Source organism: Anguilla anguilla, chromosome 8 (assembly GCF_013347855.1).
Source record: "Anguilla anguilla isolate fAngAng1 chromosome 8, fAngAng1.pri, whole genome shotgun sequence".
Taxonomy (NCBI): Eukaryota; Metazoa; Chordata; class Actinopteri; order Anguilliformes; family Anguillidae; genus Anguilla; species Anguilla anguilla.
In genome coordinates, this window is record NC_049208.1 from 2,947,045 (window position 1) to 2,967,538 (window position 20,494).

General features: G+C 49.9%; 1 protein-coding gene across 1 annotated transcript; it reads right to left on the bottom strand.

Moving 5' to 3' along the window:
* Positions 1-6: 6 nt before the first annotated feature.
* Positions 7-18,896, bottom strand: LOC118233446 (junctional protein associated with coronary artery disease-like; the record flags this gene model as incomplete). The annotated part of the gene is given in 4 exon segments (XM_035429233.1): positions 7-4,123; positions 9,888-10,018; positions 10,020-10,271; positions 18,709-18,896. Coding segments are annotated over 3 exon segments (4,389 nt in total), but the record flags the coding sequence as incomplete, so codon positions are not given.
* Positions 18,897-20,494: the final 1,598 nt, after the last annotated feature.

Here is a 20,494-nt window from a genome sequence, read left to right on the forward strand (position 1 = left end):
GAGGGGGCGGTCCGCCGAGCGGGGAGCGCCGTAGGCCGCCGCCGCCGCCGCCGCCGCCCCGCCGTCCTCGGGCTCGTCCCCCGAATCCGAGCTCCGGGCGCTGAGGCGTCTCATCCGAGACACCGAGTCCACCTCCCGCATGCGGGCGAGCCTCTCCGCCGCCGCCCGGCACGAGGGCGCGGTCAGCCTGTCCTGCAGGGCCTCGATGGCGCGGGAGGGGCCCCGTCCGCGGCCACGCCCCCCCCTCCTGTCCAGGGCCACCGACAGCCTCAGCCTCTCGCCGGGGAACTCCGGGAACCCCGAGGCCGGCCCCAGGTGGTTCTCCGAGCCGCCCCCTCCCCGCCCCGTCGCCCCGCCCGTCTCTTTGTCCTGCGGGTCCAGCGCCACGTTGATGTCGATGTCCGCTTCCTTGTGGCGACGCCGCCACAACACGTGCGGCATCCTTTCGGTGCTGCCGAATTTCGTCATCCCGATCAGCGAGATATGCCTGCGCTCCACCGTGCCTCCCATCTCGAACTCCAGCAGTTGCTCTCCTCCTCCCTTCTGCTCCACCTTGCCTAGAGACTCCGCTGGCACGTTGATTCCTAAAATCCTGGCTGCCCTGTCCTCTAGGGACTCATTCTCGGGGATGCCCTTGGCGCACTTCACCTCGCAGAGGTTGCTCAGGTCCTCTGCTGGCGCGCCGCCGTCGGACTTCTCGTCCGTCGAGAGGACCTCCCGCTGCTTCTCTGCGACCGTCTGCTGCTTCCTGGAATCAAAACGCTTGTCGGGGTCATTGTTGTGGTAATCATCCTCAGAGGAGGAGGAGGAGGAGGAGGAGGAGGGGGAGCAGGAGGCCGCCGCCGCCGCGCCGTCTCCGTCCTTTCCCACGATGCACCGGGACGCCCCTCGACCTCGGAACCTGTCCCTCTGGTTTCTGACCAAGAGCACGTTCAGGCTTCTCTCGCCCCTGAACCTGGGCAGCGAGTTCCTCTCCTTCTTTGCGTCCCTCAGGGCCTCGGCCAGAGAAGGAGGGCCGTCCTGCTGGGTGCCGAGCGCGGCGAACGTGACCACCTTGAACGAGGGGGTCTGGGGAAGAGCCACGGCGCTGGCGCCGGCGCTCCCGAGCTTAGCGGTGACGCCCCGGCTCACGCCCACCGTCGGCTCCCGGGTCAGCTGCAAGGCGTGGCACACGTCCTCGTAGTCGGGGGGGCTGGTCAGCGTGGAAGCGTCCTGCATCGGCTGCCTGGCGGCCCACGGCGCCTCCACAGGGGCGTGCTCGGGCCGGTCCGCCTCGTCCTCGTTCCAGGACTCCTTCGGGGCGAACGCGTCCGTGTTCGCGGCATTGCCACAGCGACATCCTCCTGCCGGCTTCTCCGTGATCTGAGAGGAGACGGAGGCGTACTCTCTGAAGCCAATCTCCGGGGGGGGCGGCGCCTCTTCTCTTTTTGGCGGCTTGCTGAAGCTGAAGCTGACGGACTTCCCAGCCGGCCTGGAGAAAGCGCTCTTCACCTCCCTGTAGGTGGGGTCCGCCGTGGCCGTCCAGCTTTCCAGTGCGCGCCTGGCCTTGTCCGTCCTGCCCAGGTGCTCGCCCGGGGGGACTTGGTCGGGGTCAGCCTTTTGGCGTTCAGGGATCTGCACCGTTTCGATGATGTTATTGCTGACTGTTTCCAGCTCCAGGATGTCCCTGTAGGCCTCGTCCAGGTCCTCGATGCACTGGTCCACACTGGACCCTTTGATGATCTGCTGCTGCAGCTCCTTGTTGAAGGACTCCAGCTCCTCGATGGCATCCCACGGGCGGCGGCTGATAGGTTTCAGCAGGAACTGGCCAAAGGCTTCCGGACCGGAACCGGCGGACGGCGGCTTGCCCCGGCTCTGGTTCTGGCCTTTCTGGGCCGGAAGGCAGTCCGGCTCCTCCCGGTTTCCTGAGGGTTGTGGTTGTGGGGGCGGCGGCGGCGGCGGCGGCGACTGAGCTGTGCTCTTCTGAAGCGGGCCGGAGGCGAAGTTGGAGGTCCTGGAGAAGGCGCTGTTGCTGGACTGGTTCAGGTTCTTCTGACCTTTCATCGGGTACCCGTAGCGGTTGCTGCAGTCGGTGCCCACCCCGCTGTCGGTGGTGGTGTCTGAGGCCGAGCGAGGCTGGTCTTGTGCTTGCTGGTCCGCGAGGCCCTGCGGGGGAGCCCGGGGGACCTCAGGGGAGCAGGTCTGGGTCTCCTGATCCCTGTACTGATCGCCGGGCCAGGACCCAGAGCTGAGGTCATGGCCGGGGTGGAGGGGGTGGACCTCCTTCCCCAGGACGGGGTGTTTTTTGGGGCCTCTGTTGCTCTTCATGCCCCCGGTGAGCGCCTGGAGCTCCAGGTCCGTGGACGATGTGCTTAGGAGACTTTGGTTTTGCAGGTGGCCCGATCCGTCCTCGTCCGAGCCTTGCGCCAGGTCCGTCGGCTTCTCGCGGTCGGCCGGCTCGGCGTCGTCCGCGACCGACGGCGTGCGGATGGGGATGGAGACCAGGCAGAATATCGTCTCGGTGAGTTTCCTCTTAGCGCTCTTGCTCTTCTCCGTCTCGGCTCCGCCCGGCTCGATCTTTTTCACTTGGGTCACCGTCTCCGGAGGGACGCCCCGGTCCGGGTTTCGGTTCTGCCAGATTGGCTTGACCAGGAAAGCTGAGGGGCACTCGACGCCTTTGACGTCAGAGACTGCGGAATCGTCGCTCCCTTTGTGCAAATCGCTATGCTGCCTGTTGCCGCCGTCCCGCTCGCTGAGAGACGTTTCGCTAGCGTCCGTGTCGGGTAATATTAGCTCCTGCGGAGGGAGAAAGGCACTGTCATGTGTAGATTGTCCTAAAACATTAGCGCTGGGAACCTCTTTGTCAACGCTCCTGATTTCGTCCAATTCAACCAGAGAGTTTCCGCAGGATCCTCCTGAGATATGCCTCACGCGCGGGTCGTCGAAGGGCAGGTACTGAACGGGTCCCAAGGGTCCCTCTTCGGCCTCCTCTTCCGGGCGACCGGGGAATGTTGGTTCCCTGCAGGGGGCGCTCCTGTCCCTCTGATGTTCTAGCCAGGAGCTTCCCACGTGCCTGGAATACCACCTCCCTAATTCCGTGCTCCCCGGCACCTGCTCCTTGACCTCTTCCACCTGGAACTGGAGACTCAGTGCTTCGCAGTTGCCCCTCTGTCCTCCCCTGTAGAGGAAGGGTCTTTTGTAGGACGGAGGAGGTATGTAACCCGGAGGCACCGCCCCGGACCCTGCGGCGGCATCGTGTGCAAAGGAGTCCCTCCCCATTGGCCCCCCTCCCTCGGAGGAACTTGCCGCCTCCCCGTCTTTCGACTTGGGTACCTGATCTCCAGCAAGCATCTCGGTGCTGCCCCTTGTCTGCTGGTGAGCCTCGTAGGAGGGAGGCTTGAGGGGCCTGCTGAACCTGGGCTTTGGTAAAAGTGCCATGTGTTGACTTATCCTGCTGCTGCTGCTGCTGCTGCTCTCCATCCAGGGGTCCCTGCTGCCCGCCACGTTGCTGTTGTGGTGGTAGTGGTAGTGGTAGTGGTAAGGGGGGTAGCGGTGTTTGGCGTGAGGTACGTGGGAGGTGGGGCCGTTGAGCCGATGGCCCGGGTACCCGTCCAGGAGAGAGGCGGGTGTGTGGGCCTGCTGGAAGTTCTCCGGGGACAGCACCCTGGGAAGGGACTGCGACTTCCCTTTGGTCCTGGGGTGGACGGCACCCTCGGCAGGGGCTCGGTAGGCCTGCTCCTGGGCCCACAGCTTGCCCTCGCCGTCAGACAGGTGCCTGCCCAGCCCCAGCGCCGGCCGCCACTCCTCCGTGCCCAGGCTCTGGCACTTCCTGTCTCCCGCCGCCGACGCCCCCACCGCCCGCCACTGCCCCTGCGCCGCGTCCCGAACCCGCAGCCACGCGCTCTCGTCCCAGCGCTGCCTGTCCGCCCGGCGCTCCTCCTGGGGCGGGGCCGCCGCCTGTGCTCTCCGCGCCCCCTCCGCCCTGCCCAGCCCCCCCGCCGCAGCCCTCAGCTCTCGGCCGTCGGCGTAGTCCAGCAAGAGGCTGAAGTCGTGGCCCCTCCGCCGCCAGTAGAACATGTCTCGCTCCTCCCTCTCCGGCTCCCTCTGCTGGTGGGAGTACAGCTCTCTGGTTCCATTGAAAAACCTGCGAACACAGGAAAGCCTTAATCAAGCAATGCTGAAAAGCTTCGTCCAGCAGGAACACAAGAACATTTTTTAAATAAAATAAACAGGTTCAGAACAGAATCAGTACACTAAAAGTTTGCTTAACAATTAACAGTATAGCACTTGAACTATATGCCATAAAGCCTACATTATACTGTCACACGCATGGCATAATATTGATCACAACTTTACAGTGACATTAAATATTAATATTTTTGGACCTGATTGGGAGGGACAGCTTTGGCTATTGTGGGAATGTTTGTGAGCTGCTATGTAGAGCATCAGGTCTCAAACTCCAGTCCCAGAGGGCCACAGTCTCTGCTGGTTTTCGTGATTTCCTTTCAATCAGCAGCCAATCATGGCCTTGGGAACAAGGTGTGCAGACTCCTTAGCCAATCAATGACTTAAACTAAGCACTGAAGTGCAGGAACACATCAAAAACCAGCAGACACAGCGGCTCTCCAGGATTTGAGTTTGAGATCCCTGATGTAGAGACGCTAGATCAAGCAACAATCAAACCAATTTACAAAGTCAGCAGTGACACTCTGGATTTTCCTTTATTCTGGTATAGCCTGACCCAGAACATAGCACCCATAGGTGTATGAACTAATTCTTTTAAGGTACAGAATCCTATGAGTATGAGGAATGCCAGCTCCACCCCTGGTAGCACACACACATACACACACAACACACACACACACACACACCTCAAATGGCTACCCACCCCTCCCAGCTCCTGCTCTCTGTGTCTTATATCTAGGCTACTCTGGGCCAACCCTTTTTCCTAAGGCCTGAAACAGGCTAAATGGTGAATTGGAGGCTTCTGACAAAACACACAAATACTGATTAGTAAAATCCATTCAAATCTGTAAATAACATATCCTGAAAAAATAAAACTGTAAAATACAAAAAGTGGGGGAAAAAACGTAATTTGAGAAAAAATAAAACAGATTTTATAAGGTCCTACATTTAAAGCTGGATGAAGTATGGTTCTCTACCACTTAGCATCTAGATAGTTAAGCTGGCTTCACAGACAGCAAGTGACAGTAGCTAACTTAGCCTTGCCTCAACCATAATGGAGAGGTGGAATGGCTTTATTAAGTACAGTAAAATGGTTACTTGCGTTATTCTTTCTTAAATTTAGCACGCACTCTTTCCCAGAGGGACTCATACAGTTTGTACTTTTTGTACATACAGCTAAGCTAAATTTTGATTAAGTAATTCAGGTTTTGCTCAAGGGTACAACAGCAGTGACTCACCAGGGAATCAAGTGTGGAACCTCTAGGGTACCAGCCCAGTTCCCAAACAAGCAATGCAATAGTAAAACATCACACAAGCATTGACGAGGTCACTAGCATTGAGGTGGTCACTAGAGTTGAGTTAGTCAATACCATAGAGGTGATGACTAGCGTTGACGTGGATGCTAGCAGTCAGGTGGTCACTAGCATTGAGGTAAATGGTAAATGGACTGCATTTATATAGCACTTTTATCCAAAGAGCTTTACAATTGATGCCTCTCATTCACCAGAGCAGTTAGGGGTTAGGTGTCTTGCTTGGGGACACTTTGACACGCCCACGCCAGGGTTCGAACCGGCAACCCTCCTACTGCCAGACAACCGCTCTTACCTCCTGAGCTATGTCGCCCCCTATGTCACACGAGGTGGTGACTCGTGTTGAGGTGGATACTAACATTGGGGTGGTCACCAGGTCGAAGAGGATACCAGCATTCAGGAGGTCACCAGGTTGAGGTGGACACTAGGTGACCACGGTGATTAAAAGCATGGTGGCTGACTAGCACCCACCCTGGGTCTGGCCATGGAGAGCAGCATCAGCAGTAGCTTCGACGCCCCCTCCATCTCAGAAAGGGGAAACGGCGCACCTCTGATAGAAGTAACTTGCGGACCAGGCTCCTTTGCAAACCCAGTACTTACCCGAGACCATAGTGTGGTGTGAATGGGACAAACACGGGTTCAACCCATGTTCAGTATCCTGAGTCAAACCCTAGGTTTTATGTGTGAAAGGAATATTACTCCACGCTGTCTCTCTGTCCTTCCTGAAGGTCCTGTGAAATTAGGTGGCCACTGCAGTAAGATCCGCATGTAAACCCGCTTTGACCTTAATTTGTGGGAATTGGGTGACACATACTTCATCTCCAATCTGGAGTACGGAGCCTTCATCCTCAGTTATGAATTCCACTCCCCTCAAATGAACTGCAACCCCATTTTGAACTCACTGCAAGTTTGGACTGTGCTAAACTAAGCTACAGGCCAAAAGCAAAACTTGGTTTGGTACGGAGTCAAAGGAAGGACATCATTCACACCTTAAAAAAAAACAAAAAAAAAAAAAAACCCGACACAAGGATTCCTTGTAAAACAATCTGAAATAGGATCTAGTTTCTCTGCCAAATAACTTTGAGAATAAATAGACATAAAGTTAAGGCTTTTAGTGGATCTATTAGCGATTAAAAAATCCCCATTGTCTCCTGATCTTAGCTGGAACAGTTTCAGCTAACTGACACCTCAAGTATAGCAGGTGGTGACTAGAGGTGTCATCTCAACTGAGTTTAACACACATCTTTAAATATTACCGCAAAAAAACACAGCTGATTTTCCTGCATTCATGTTAAAAATCCTATATCACACACACGGCCTTGAGGTGCGGGACTGGCATGATTTTCCACACGCGCCGTCACACGTGAACATGCTATCAGGCCATGGCAGATTCGTCAGAGTTATGGAAGCTCAACCGTTATAAACGGGATCATACATGACTTAACGGGATGGACAACATATTGTAAAACAAACCAGTTCCAACATTTCATAATCAGACACCCAGTGGACAAGCTTAACATCAAACGAGGGAGTGTCATGGTATTCTATGTTGTTTTTTTTAACCATTAAAATACTGGGCCATACACTTCAAGACAGCAAGATCTTGCAAAACATGCATAGGAATTTCAAGCCTCAATACTCTGAGACGGACCAGACCGATGAGAGATAAGTGCCCCTAACGTCCAGGGGGATGTGCTGTCCTAATAACCCGGTGTCTCCAGGTCACTCAAGCTGACGTGTCAGTGGGAAGCTCAAGATGGAGGCGGTGATCAAGCCAACTCAACCACAGAGTTACCGCCCCTCGCCATGGCAACGTTAATGGCGATGGTGAGTCAGCACCTGGGTTTGACCCCTCAGCGAAAGGACAGCACCGTCTACAGCGCAGAGCCCCTGCTGAATTGCTATTTGGACCAGAGGGAAGAGCGCCCCCCTTCTGGTCCGCAATTTTCCAAGAGGGCTTCCATCCCACCAATTAGCAGCCAAGCCCACTCCAGCTAAGACCACATGTACATCAGTCCAGCTAAGACCACATGTACATCAGTCCAGCTATGACCACATGTACATCAGTCCAGCTATGACCACATGAACATCAGTCCAGCTATGACCACATGTACATCAGTCCAGTTATGACCACATGTACATCAGTCCAGTTATGACCACATGTACATCAGTCCAGTTATGACCACATGTACATCAGTCCAGCTAAGACCACATGTACATCAGTCCAGTTATGACCACATGTACATCAGTCCAGCTAAGATCACATGTACATCCGTCCAGTTATGACCACATGTACATCAGTCCAGCTAAGACCACATGTACATCAGTCCAGCTATGACCACATGTACATCAGTCCAGCTAAGACCACATGTACATCAGTCCAGCTATGACCACATGTACATCCATCCAGTTATGACCACATGTACATCAGTCCAGCTATGACCACATGTACACCAGTCCAGCTATGACCACATGTACACCAGTCCAGCTATGACCACATGTACACCAGTCCAGCTAAGACCACATGTACACCAGTCCAGCTATGACCACATGTACACCAGTCCAGCTAAGACCACATGTACATCAGTCCAGCTATGACCACATGTACATCAGTCCAGCTATGACCACATGTACACCAGTCCAGCTATGACCACATGTACACCAGTCCAGCTAAGACCACATGTAGCCTACATCAGTCCAGCTAAGACCACATGTACATCCGTCCAGTTATGACCACATGTACATCAGTCCAGTTATGACCACATGTACATCAGTCCAGCTATGACCACATGTACATCAGCATGCTACACACATAAGAAAAACCACAAACAGCTCATGAGGATTGTGTCTGATTCTGCCCTTGATGCATCCACATCAAATGCATATTTTAACACTGTACCCGCTACATTAACAAACCTTTGAGCATTTTAGGGTACGTACTGCAAGTGCATTGCAAATAACTTTATTCATACAACGACAAGTTCAAGGGGGGCCATACAAGCCTACGTTAAATATCTTTGTATCTTATATAGGCTACTATTTAATTTCAGAATTCCATCTCGCATAAAAAAAAACAGAAACAAGAAACATTTATAAAATACAGAGTCATCCCCCAAGGGGCCAGAGCATTTACAAAACATCAAACTTCACGGGAGAAAACAATAAGAACAGCAGTCACTGCAGCCGCAAACACCTCCGAAAATACTCTAAACACCCAAGGATGACATCAGCTCCCTTCACGCTTCGATTGGCTACTTCCACACCCCTGCATGGAGGACGATTGGCCAGTTTCACAGACCCCGCCTCCCCAACTTCCTTAACACAGAGGAGTACAGGGGACCTTCCACCAGCCCATACATTAATACTGAGGCCTTCAGGATCCCAGTTCAGTTACATAACTCCCGCTATATATAGCCGCCCTGCTATATACTGGAGCCCATGGATGAGAACCCATTCTATTCATTTAAATGACACGTACACACACATGCTGTTCGCGAGTGTGTGCGTGTGTGTGTGTGTACACGTGTGCGTATGTCTGTATCTATATTAATTTATTAGTTTGTTGATTTATGTGTGTGTAATAAAGTAATCAGCCTAGATGGAGAGGCATTATTTGATTGGATCATGAGTGCACACACACGCCAGTCTGCTATGAAGACCCGGTGTTTACCACAGGATCGGGCGCATGCATTAACTAAATTCCACATCCCTCTGCTTTACTGGGGGGGTGAGGGGGGGCTGATTTGGGAGGGGGGGGGGGGGGGGCGGGGCATGAGAGAAAGGGAAGGCAATAGACTATTTAAATAAAATATCAATTCACACTGTTATGGAAACTGACTCCACAGTGCAGAATCACGCCTTCCTGCAACTGCCTGTATGGCAAACAGGCATTGATGCAGTAGTCCCGGGAAAACACACACACACACACACACACACACACACACACACACACACACAGTAACTAACACACACACACACTGTGCATACACTACACACACACACACACACTGTACATACACACACACAGTAACACACACACAGTACACACGTGCCCACTGCAGACCCAGCAGGCTGGCATTGATGCAGTAGTCCCAGGGAAACACACACACACACACACACGCACACACACACTGTACATACACGCACACAGTAACACACACACACTGCACAAACACACACAGTACACACGTGCCCACTGCAGACCCAGCAGGCTGGCATTGATGCAGTAGTCCCAGGGAAACACACACGCACACACACACACACACACAGAAACACACATGCTCACTGCAGACCCGGAAGGCCCACTAGGTTTCAAGCAGCAGACAGGTTTGTTTTATTTGTGTGTGTGGGGGGGGACGGACGGGGGGGGGGAATCGAGCCCGGAAGGTGAGAGAGGAGTCTGGGGGAACTCACCCACTGTCCGAGCTGCTGTGGAGGGTGCCTGGACGCTGTTGCCGCGTGTCGCCTTGGTTACCGTCGCCGCAGACGCCGGCCCCCGCGGCTCTCCCCGCCGGGCCGGGGCAGCTCTTGGCCGGGGGGGGCCGCCCCCCCCCCTCCGCGGGCCGCGTAGGCCTCCCGCCCGTTGGCCTGCGCGGCCTCGCAGGATGAGGAAGACGAGGAGGAAGGAGGGGCATTCCTGGGAAGCTTGTATCCATGAGAGATGAGCAGGTCCTCCACGCTGTACATTATGCTGGTGGACCGGTCCTGGGCCGAGGAGGAGCTGGCTGTTCCCCCCCCCCCCTCCCCACTATGCACAGAGCTCAGAGCAGCAGGAGGCCCCCTCTGCACTGGTCATCACTGGGGGGGGGGGAGAGAGAGAACAGAGAGGAGAGGGAGGGGGGCAGAGAGAGAGAGAGAGAGAGAGAAAGAGGGGGGAGTGGGGGAGAAAGGGAGGGGAGAGAGAGAGGGTGGGGGGAAGAAAGAGAGGGAGGGAGAGAGGGAGGGGGGGCAGAGAGAGAGAGAGACAGACAGAGAGAGATGTGGGTACAGAGAGAGAAAGATGGAGAGAAAGAAAACCAACGTCAAATCATATGACAGCAAAACACACAATGAAAAATTACACATATGTAAGGGAGAAGAAGCAGAACTCAGAGAATCATCTGCACAATACTGTATGTGAAAGACTACCATGAGCCAAGAGAAAAAAGAAATAAACAATGTGACATAGTTTTCTGAACCTGAACAGATGAGGACTAATTCTATATTACTATTCATTTATTTAATTACTTCAAGTATTTCTTGCTTATTGTATATTGTGTAGCTTTTGGCTGATTGATTTCCGTACATTCATCCATTGCATCCATTATCTACACCCGCTTATTCCTGGTCAGGGTCACGGGGGGGTGCTGGAGCCTATCCCAGCATGCATTGGGCAAGAGGCTAAAGGATGCGACGAGCAAAACCAAAATCAAGCACGTGGCCTACACAAGCAGGGCCAAAGAGCAAGGGAGAGGTACAAAACCTTCAGGCAGCTTCCCCACTCCACAGAACATTCTAGAGTGTTTTTTCCTCTACAGCATCTAAGAATACTCCAACACGTTGCCAGGGAGCCGCCTAAATTTGGACCTTCCTTCCTTCCTTCCTTCCTGTCTGGTACAGATTCATGTTTTGATCTCTCTCTTGGTTTTGAAGTTTTTTTTTTTTTGTTTTTGTTTTTTTGGGAAAAGAAAGCGAAACGTGTTGCCATGGTGAGACCATATGGTAACAGGACTGGGTTGTAGACCTGGCCATGGGTCACCTAAAAAAAAACTCCAGAAACACAAATACGCCTATATATATATATATATATATATATGTATGTAAATATATGTATCAATATATAAAATCACAGCCTTTGACTCAAAAGTACAATCCACTTCTTCTGTACTTTCCCCCTTTCGAGTTCAAAGAAGAGAAATGGAAAGAATCAAACCATTCTTTTTTTTAAAAAGCAGTAAACATGTTGCCCCTGATGTGGGATAAGAGAACCGTAAGCATGTTCACATACTGCAGCTCCCGGCTCTTCTTAACAAACTTCTAGGCCTTTACGTTAGATCACATTACAGGCATTTAGCAGGCGCTCTTACCCAGAGAGACTCACCACTTTTTTCTTTCACATTGCATCCATTTACACAGCTGGATATATACTGAAGCAATGCAGGTTAAGTGCCTTACTCAAGGGCACAACTGCAGTGTCCTAACTGGGAATCGAACCCGTGACCTTTAGGTTACAAGAGTTCAGCCTTGTTTTTTTATATGATTTTCTGACCATCAATGCTGCACACAGCTGAATTTCACAATTAGAAATACGGCCTCAGAGTCTACAGTGCCCAAATCACCCTAGCTAAGAGTCCTATATCCTACAAGCCCCTCCCCCCCTAAATACCCATAACTCCTCTGCGCAACGGTAAACCAGCCCCACTCCCAGCAAAAGGCACACACCAATGCTAGACTTTGATTTCGCACCTCATCACAAAACAGGAGATTATTTTAGTTCCGTCGGCCCTCATTTCCAATTACAACTTTTTGTGACTGGGAATGTGCTGACATAAATACTCCAAAATAGCAGCTCTGCTACTTTTTTGAATGATTCAAATGAAAGGTTTTTTTATTCACCCCCCCCCCCACCCCCAAGAATTAATCAGCCACTCTCATTGCTCCCACAAGTCGCATTCACCAGGTAAATAAGAAAATAAAAGACCATCAATTACTCTGTGTGCTCTATAGTGCCTCACACACAGAATTAAAACAGGCGAGGGTAAACATTTAACAGAGAATTTACAGATCAGATGCTTAATATTTAACTCATGAATAAATTATTTTGTGCGACATGTCACCAATGCAATTGGACTGTATAACGGATGCGATTTTCTAACAGGTATCCTATGGATATTACAAACAGCCTGACTTACAAAGCGGGTTTATTTTGCTACTCGCTATTTCCATGACCATAGCTTTTTAAACCAAAATTAAATTATAAGTTTTTTTAAAGAGATATAGGTGTCTGTCATCATTCAGCTAGGCTGGTGTACGAACACTGTATGTCGCATTTAAAACATTTTTTTGCAGAAGAGGACAAACGAATCTGCACATTTCGGAAAATAAAGTATATCAACTACAGACAGGTTTTCTGATTTTACACTAAGGAATGTCATTGTCACCCTGTCCCGTTCTCCTACCGCGTTATACCTCCAGCCCAAAGGGCGTAACAGCAGATCGAAACATTTCCTGTCTGCGTGCAGTTCTACAAGTCACCTCGCGTTCTCTGGGGCGGTCCTTGCGTGTTGGGGTACCCCCGTCATAAGGTCATAGGTCATTCACTGACCTCTTAAAGCCGAGGCAACACCACAAGAGTCCCCACCCCCTCAGCAAACTATGGAGCGACCCACAGTATGTCACTTACACCATGTAAAAAAAATCCTGTATCTAGGCTACATTTTTGGTGTTTTTGCTTTTTTTCGTTTTTACACACACGTCGAAGGTTCTCATCCAGGTCTCTGTGCTATAAATAGCCTGTGATACGTCATGACTCAACAGTTAATGTACTCAACAACGCACGTGGCTGTGAACTGTGAACTCTGGAAAGTGTGAAAGCACTGATCCTGATTTTTTTTTCCCCACCCGAATCATTATTACTGGAGGTGATATAAAAATATGTAACATGATATATTTAAAGTTTTACTTCTAGTTTTGTTTCTAACTTTGGAGTTATGGAAACAAAAATATTTTAATTTAAAAAAAGTAAATACATTTTTTTTTCTGTGCCTTTAAAAACAGCCTAAGATGCAAAGATGCATATAGCTACATTTAAAAAAACAAAACAAATTAATGTAGATGTCAAGGTCTTTGAAAATCAATACGAAGCTATTCCTACAGGTGAGGGCTATCAAGCAAATCAATTAGAATAATAAATGAGGTCATCACTACATTGCCAGGAACCATTTTTTAATATTTGTAGAGAAAACTTCTCCACAAATTACTGAGGGTAAGGAGCAGATGCACTTATTTATGCGCTGTGCAGGGGATTCTGGATCCTGTAGTTCAGAAGTGGGTAAAAGGGGCTACATCCATTTACAGAATTCCTCACAACTTCTGCTCTTAATTATTTAATTACCACAGGAAATTTATGTGACCTGTCATTTTTAATAACATTTATTGATAAGCTGAGGAATGACCATTCAGAAATGTCCCTGTGTCCTATTACAAATCTACAATAGATTATACTGTGGTGTAATATTATGAGTGAACCAGCGCTGGTGTACAGAGCTAACTAGCTAGTTGTGTCAGGGTAACTGGTGAAAGCAAAAAAAAAAACTTAAATCCACACCAGATTTCCAAGACTGGAATTAAACCTGCGGTGCCCCCTCCAGGCCGGGAGTTAAACCTGCAGACACTGGGCCCTCCAGGACTGGAGCTAAACCCGCAGGCATTGCCACTCTCCAGGACTGCAGTTAAACCTGCAGACACTGCGGCCCTCCAGGACTGGAGTTAAACCTGCAGACACAGCGCCCCCTGCAGGACTGGAGCTAAACCCGCAGTCATTGCCACTCTCCAGGACTGGAGTTAAACCTGCAGATGCTGTGGTCCTCCAGAACTGGACTTAAACCTGCACACACTGTGGCCCTCCAGAACTGGAGTTAAACCTGCAGACACTGTGGCCCTCCAGGACTGGAGTAAAACCTGCAGATACTGCGGCCCTCCAGGACTGGAGTAAAACCTGCAGATACTGCGGCCCTCCAGGAGTGGAGTTAAACCTGCATACACTGTGGCCACCCAAGACTGGAGTTAAACCTGCAGACACTGTGGCCCTCCAGGACTGAAGTTAAACCTGCACACACTGTGGCCCTCCATGACTGGAGTTAAACCTGCACACACTGTGGCCCTCCAGAACTGGAGTTAAACCTGCACACACTGGGGCCCTCCAGGACTGGAGTTAAACCTGCAGACGCTGTGGCCCGCCAGAACTGGAGTTAAACCTGCACACACTGTGGCCCTCCAGGACTGGAGTTAAACCTGCAGATGCTGTGGCCCTCCAGAACTGGAGTTAAACCTGCACACACTGTGGCCCTCCAGGACTGGAGTTAAACCTGCAGACACTGCGGCCCTCCAGGACTAGAGTTAAACCTGCAGACACTGCGGCTCTCCAGGACTGGAGTTAAACCTGCAGACACTGTGGCCCTCCAGGACTGGAGTAAAACCTGCATATACTGCGGCCCTCCAGGACTGGAGTAAAACCTGCAGATACTGCGGCCCTCCAGGACTGGAGTTAAACCTGCACACACTGTGGCCACCCAAGACTGGAGTTAAACCCGCAGACACTGTGGCCCTCCAGGACTGGAGTTAAACCTGCACACACTGTGGCCCTCCAGGACTAGAGTTAAACCTGCACACACTGTGGCCCTCCAGAACTGGAGTTAAACCTGCACACACTGTGGCCCTCCAGGACTGGAGTTAAACCTGCAGATGCTGTGGCCCTCCAGAACTGGAGTTAAACCTGCACACACTGTGGCCCTACAGGACTGGAGTTAAACCTGCAGACACTGCGGCCCTCCAGGACTGGAGTTAAACCTGCAGATGCTGTGGCCCCCTCCAGGACTGCAGCTAAACCCGCAGGCATTGCCACTCTCCAGGACTGGAGTTAAACCTGCACACACCGTGGCCCTCCAGGACTAGAGTTAAACCTGCACACACTGTGGCCCTCCAGAACTGGAGTTAAACCTGCACACACTGTGGCCCTCCAGGACTGGAGTTAAACCTGCAGATGCTGTGGCCCTCCAGAACTGGAGTTAAACCTGCACACACTGTGGCCCTACAGGACTGGAGTTAAACCTGGAGACGCTGTGGCCCCCTCCAGGACTGCAGCTAAACCCGCAGGCATTGCCACTCTCCAGGACTGGAGTTAAACCTGCAGACACTGTGGCCCTCCAGGACTGGAGTAAAACCTGCAGATACTGCGGCCCTCCAGGACTGGAGTAAAACCTGCACATACTGTGCCCCCCCCAGGACTGGAGTTAAATCTGCAGACTCTGTGGCCACCCAAGACTGGAGTAAAACCTGCAGACACTGCGGCCCGCAAGGACAGGAGTTAAATCTGCAGACACTACGGCCCTCCAGGACTGGAGTTAAACCTGCAGACACTGTGGCCCTCCAGGAATAGCTTTCTACACCTGCGCTAGCTAATGAAACCCTGGTTACACGCAAGTCCACTTCAGCCTGCTCGACTGGCGCCCTTCAGTACTTCAGTACTGTCACAGAGAAACCCCACGGATGTGTTAACACTAACAGGAAGGAATGCCCGAGTCACCTGCAAATCCCACCAATCACAGGTTTACCAAACAGAACACCTTTCACAACATTAAACCGCTTGTCTATTGTAAGTCTGTAACATCTGCGTCCACATTACGCTTAACTCATGTCTGATTTTCCATCCTCGACAGTACGCTACAGTTTGGAGTGTAGCAGCTTACCTCCGCTTAGCCACGCACATTTTTGCACGCAAGGTGCAAAATTGATTCGAGAAGTTGTTGATACATCAAATATCGTTGATAGAATTTTCTTTCCATATCGATTCCTTACGACACGGACGGTCCCTGGGCCAGAGTTTAGCTGAACATACAGTACATCACTGCAAAAGCCGCACGGGCCACGGGTAAAATTCAGAAATGTCCAGGGCGGCATGGCGGTGCAGTGGGTAGCAGAAGGTCACGGGTTCGAATCTCGGCTTGGGCCTGTCTGTGTGGGGTTTGCACGTTCTCCTCGTGTCTGCGTGGGTTTCCTCCGGGTACTCCGGTTTCCTCCCACTGGCCAAAGACATGCACGTACGGCTAATTGGAGACTCTAAGTTGCCCATCAGTATGAGTGTGTGACTGAATGGTGTGTGTGCCCTGTGATAGATTGGCGGCCTGTCTAGGGTGGAATCCTGCCTCTCGCCCAATGCATGCTGGGATAGGCTCCAGCACCCCGCGCCACCCTCCCAAGGATAAGCGGGTCTAGATAATGGATGGATGGATGTTCCAGGTCCTTCTGTCACTGTAAAAATAGAAATTTGTTGACACTTCTGGCCTCTTATTATCGAATTCTTACAATTATTAGGCCTAAAAATTGGAAATGATTGAAGAAGATTTAACTTCTGTAAGTGCTGGGGGTGGGGTGGGGGCAGGTCTGTCAGGCATTGCAACTGCAATTCAAATCTTTCATGCAGAATAAAACTTCCCTGTAATCCAGGTAACTTGACTGAACTGATCACCCCTCCATCTTGTGAGACCTTTGACCTCTAAAGAACCTACACATTTCATACTGGATACACAACTGCCTGGCATGCCACCAACCAATGGCACCTCTTAATATTACAAGCACAGAAAAAAGGAATGATGTCATCACCTTGCAACCAGGAAACTGATGACAAAGTTTTAGTCTTAGCTCTGAAAAGTTGAGTTTCTGCCAAAAAACCGAAGAGAAGCTCACTCACAAGCGTGGCCCACCGTCACAAGTTCTGGCCCGCGTGAAAAGAAAACCGACACAAATTCAAAAATAAAATTTTACCGCGAGCCGTACGAAGTACACGCCCCACTGCCACTGATGCAGGACGCTCCCGGCCCGAGAAACAGCGCTCTCTCTCTCTCTCACGCAACCGTGGGTCGCCCACAGAGACCACGCAAAAACCCCTCGGTCCAGCGTTTTCAGTCGTAAACGAGAAAGAAGGCCAAGGCCAACGAACCGACCGGACGTAGCCGGTGGAAGCAGACGTGCGTGGAAAAGGGGGTGCTTCGGTCAGGCAAGGTAACCGAGCAGGGAGAACAGAGGGGCGATCGCAGTCCGAGGCGGGATGGCAAGGCCAGGCTCGCTGAACTCAAGTGTTCCCTCCCCCAGCAAGGTCACTGCTGGGGGAGGCTAATGGGAATTTAGGTACAGTCTTCCTAGATGCTGCAGTCTCAGACACACACGTGCACTTGCACACACGCCAGCACACAATATGCGCGCACACACACATGCACCAACACACACACACACACAGTATTGATTTACTGCAGAGTAATTGGCGATGGTGAAGTTGATGAAACTATCCAGCTCTCCGAGGTTGACCTCCCCACCTCTCCGTTTGGTTCAGGGGTGACGGTCTTGAATGAGATGCCCCCCGCTGTTTGACGGAAGGGCGGGCTACCTTCCTTAACGGTCATCACCTCCGTGTATCTGAGTAACGCCCTAATCACTACAACCAAAACAATTCTGGACAATATACTTCCGTGTACAAAACTAAAACCCAGTTTGACGCCAAAAAATTATTTGCGGCCTAAACAGTTCTGGACTCTTTCAGATGAACTTTGTTTCAAGTTTTAGGCGAAAACGTTCACAGTGGATTCTTCGCATTAACCGTCCTCGTGCAGAAAACGCTCTCCCTTATCCGTGTTCCTCCACGAAACTTCCATAAAACCTCAGCATTTATCCTAACTGTTGGTATTCGCATTATAAATTACCAGTTGGTTTATGCAAAATACTGCAGTATAAACAGCTATAACATCAATACATACTCAGCTGCACACATGTAGGCTAGGCAAGGTAGCTCATTCACCAAATGTAGGCTACGTGATATAAACGCACTGTAAAAGAAACATGTAGATAGACGGCCCGTCGCCATGTACTGCAGATAAGGTTATGAACTTCATCTAGGCTATAAAAAAACGGACCTTAAGATTCTGTTTAAAGACATCAATCCGTTTAACAAAAAAAAAAAAAAAAAAACAGCATGTTCTACGCAGTGCTGCAGGTATAGCACCAATCAGTAAATCTATATGCTTCCACGACGATGAACTTGAAAATAAATTAGTGAACGGTCATTCTTTGACGAACATAAACAGACGCTGTCCAGTCATTTCCCTGATCTCAATTTACATATTTTCTTGACACCGGCGGCAGTCAGAAAATATTGCTGAGTCTTGCACGCAAAGTCCCGTTAAATACAAGACGACTGCCCTTATTTTCTTCCCCCGTTTTCCGCAGGGCTGCAAGTTTAAGCGCCGTTAATGATAAGCATTTGCAGATGCGTTTGCCCGTGTGTTTACCCCCGGCTTCCCTGTCCTGCGTTGCCGAATAGCCTACGTCGAGCAAAAAAAAAAAAAAAATACATAAGACTCCCCTACAGTAGCCGAACCACAGAAGCCAGCGGCGACCTCGGGGTTTACGGGGAGTAAAAAAAATGGAGCAAAATCTCGTTTCAAAAAAATAATTGTAAACAGGTTAAAAAATAAGACTCACGTACCTAGAAGATGCTATAACGCTGCCTCGGCAGTTCGCCTGCGCTCAGCGACAGAGGCTGAGGAGCAGTGTGGAGGGCTGCTGTTCAGCTCGCCTCGTACAGGAGCCAGAGAGAGAGAGAGAGAGAGGGAGAGAGGGAGAGAGAGAGGAACTCGGCAGGAATGGGCTTTCCTCCCTACGCCGAGCCCTCCTCACATGTGTAAAAGATTCTAGAATGGTTTCTTCCGAAGTGTGGGAGAAGTTTCCGTAACCGCGCGAGACGTTTTTTATTTTTCACATGCGTCTGTAGCCTACTAAAAATCACGGGCAGCGCGTCGAGATCGTGAAAATTATCATTATGAAACAGCACTTGTTTTATGACCCGTGAAACATATTTTTTGCCTTGTGCACGTATCTTGCGGTTTGGGCTCATATACATAGCTTGTACTTTTGAAATGCTTGATTGTAAAACTACATGTGGTAATTGCAAATAAAGAAACTCACTTTCATATCGTGAGATGCATGTTTGCAATCATCATTATTTCCAATTCTGCAATACCTCGGGTTCTGTGATGAAATCTGTTATATAGCTAATGCCCTTTACATAAACATATAACAGAAGTTTAAAAGCTTTACATAGTAAGATAATAAACTTTCTTCCAGAGCACCTGAATGGTTTTACTGTTCAATGGATGGAGAGGTTTCTCTCTTTTTCTATGTGCAAAATTAACACAGGGAACTAGGACTTTAGTGATGTTCACACTGATGTCACATATAACCAAATAATAATAAATAAATAAACTTTTTTGTTTCTTGGGTCTTCACTGAGTGGAAATTGTTTCAGGGTTAATTCAAGCCTGTGATTTAACCTAGGTGTTTCAAACTTCAATGTTTGTTTAAACCTTATGAAGCCATCATCATTTTGACCGTATCTCATTGACAGACTAACACGCTTGTTTTAGCAGTGTAGTTATTCATACAGTCATGCTATTTATTTATGGTGAACTACTTGATGTTTATCGATTGTCGGGAAGTTAATCAACTGTACTAATGGTTTGCGTGTGGTGCATTTAAAAAGACAGAAAGTATCTCCTGAGACTATTAAAATGAAGATACTTTGGTATCTACTTTGGATAAGTGGTAAAGAGGAAATTCAGGGGATATGTGTCTGTGTATGTTACAGTTTGTTCTCTCTCTCTCTCTCTCTCTCTCTCTCTCTCTCTCTCTCTCTCTCAGAGTGCATGTGTGTGTGTGTGAAAGTATGCTTTTGTGTGTAGGTTCAAAAGTATTTTTCTGTGCATGTATTTGTGAAACTATGAGAAGTTTGCAACAGTGTGTATGTGTGTGTGTGCATGTGTGTGTTTGTGTGTGTGTCATTGTTTATATGACACAAGGTAGTAGTTACAATTATATTTAGCAAACAAAGTAACTAACACAGAATTACAAATGGTGGAATTACTGCATATTAAATTTGCTATTACTAAAATAACAAACCAAGACTCTTCTTCCTTTATCCTCTGTACCCAGTTATTTGAAATCAGTCTGTAATTGGCCTGTTGTCTATGACTGTTTGGGGTTTAAGACAATCCTGTGGGCTTAATATACAAACACCTTTCACAGTGTACCACAACTTCTCCTAAATAAAATACGTACAGTACAAGCTATTTCCCATCAGACAATGAAAAAAGATGCGATTAATTCAGATGGGGTTAGTCAGCCAAGCCATCAGTGTCTTATCTGATCATAAGAGTCCATAGGTAAACCTAAAACATAACATTTAATCCTCTACTAGTAAACTAGGAGTATCATTT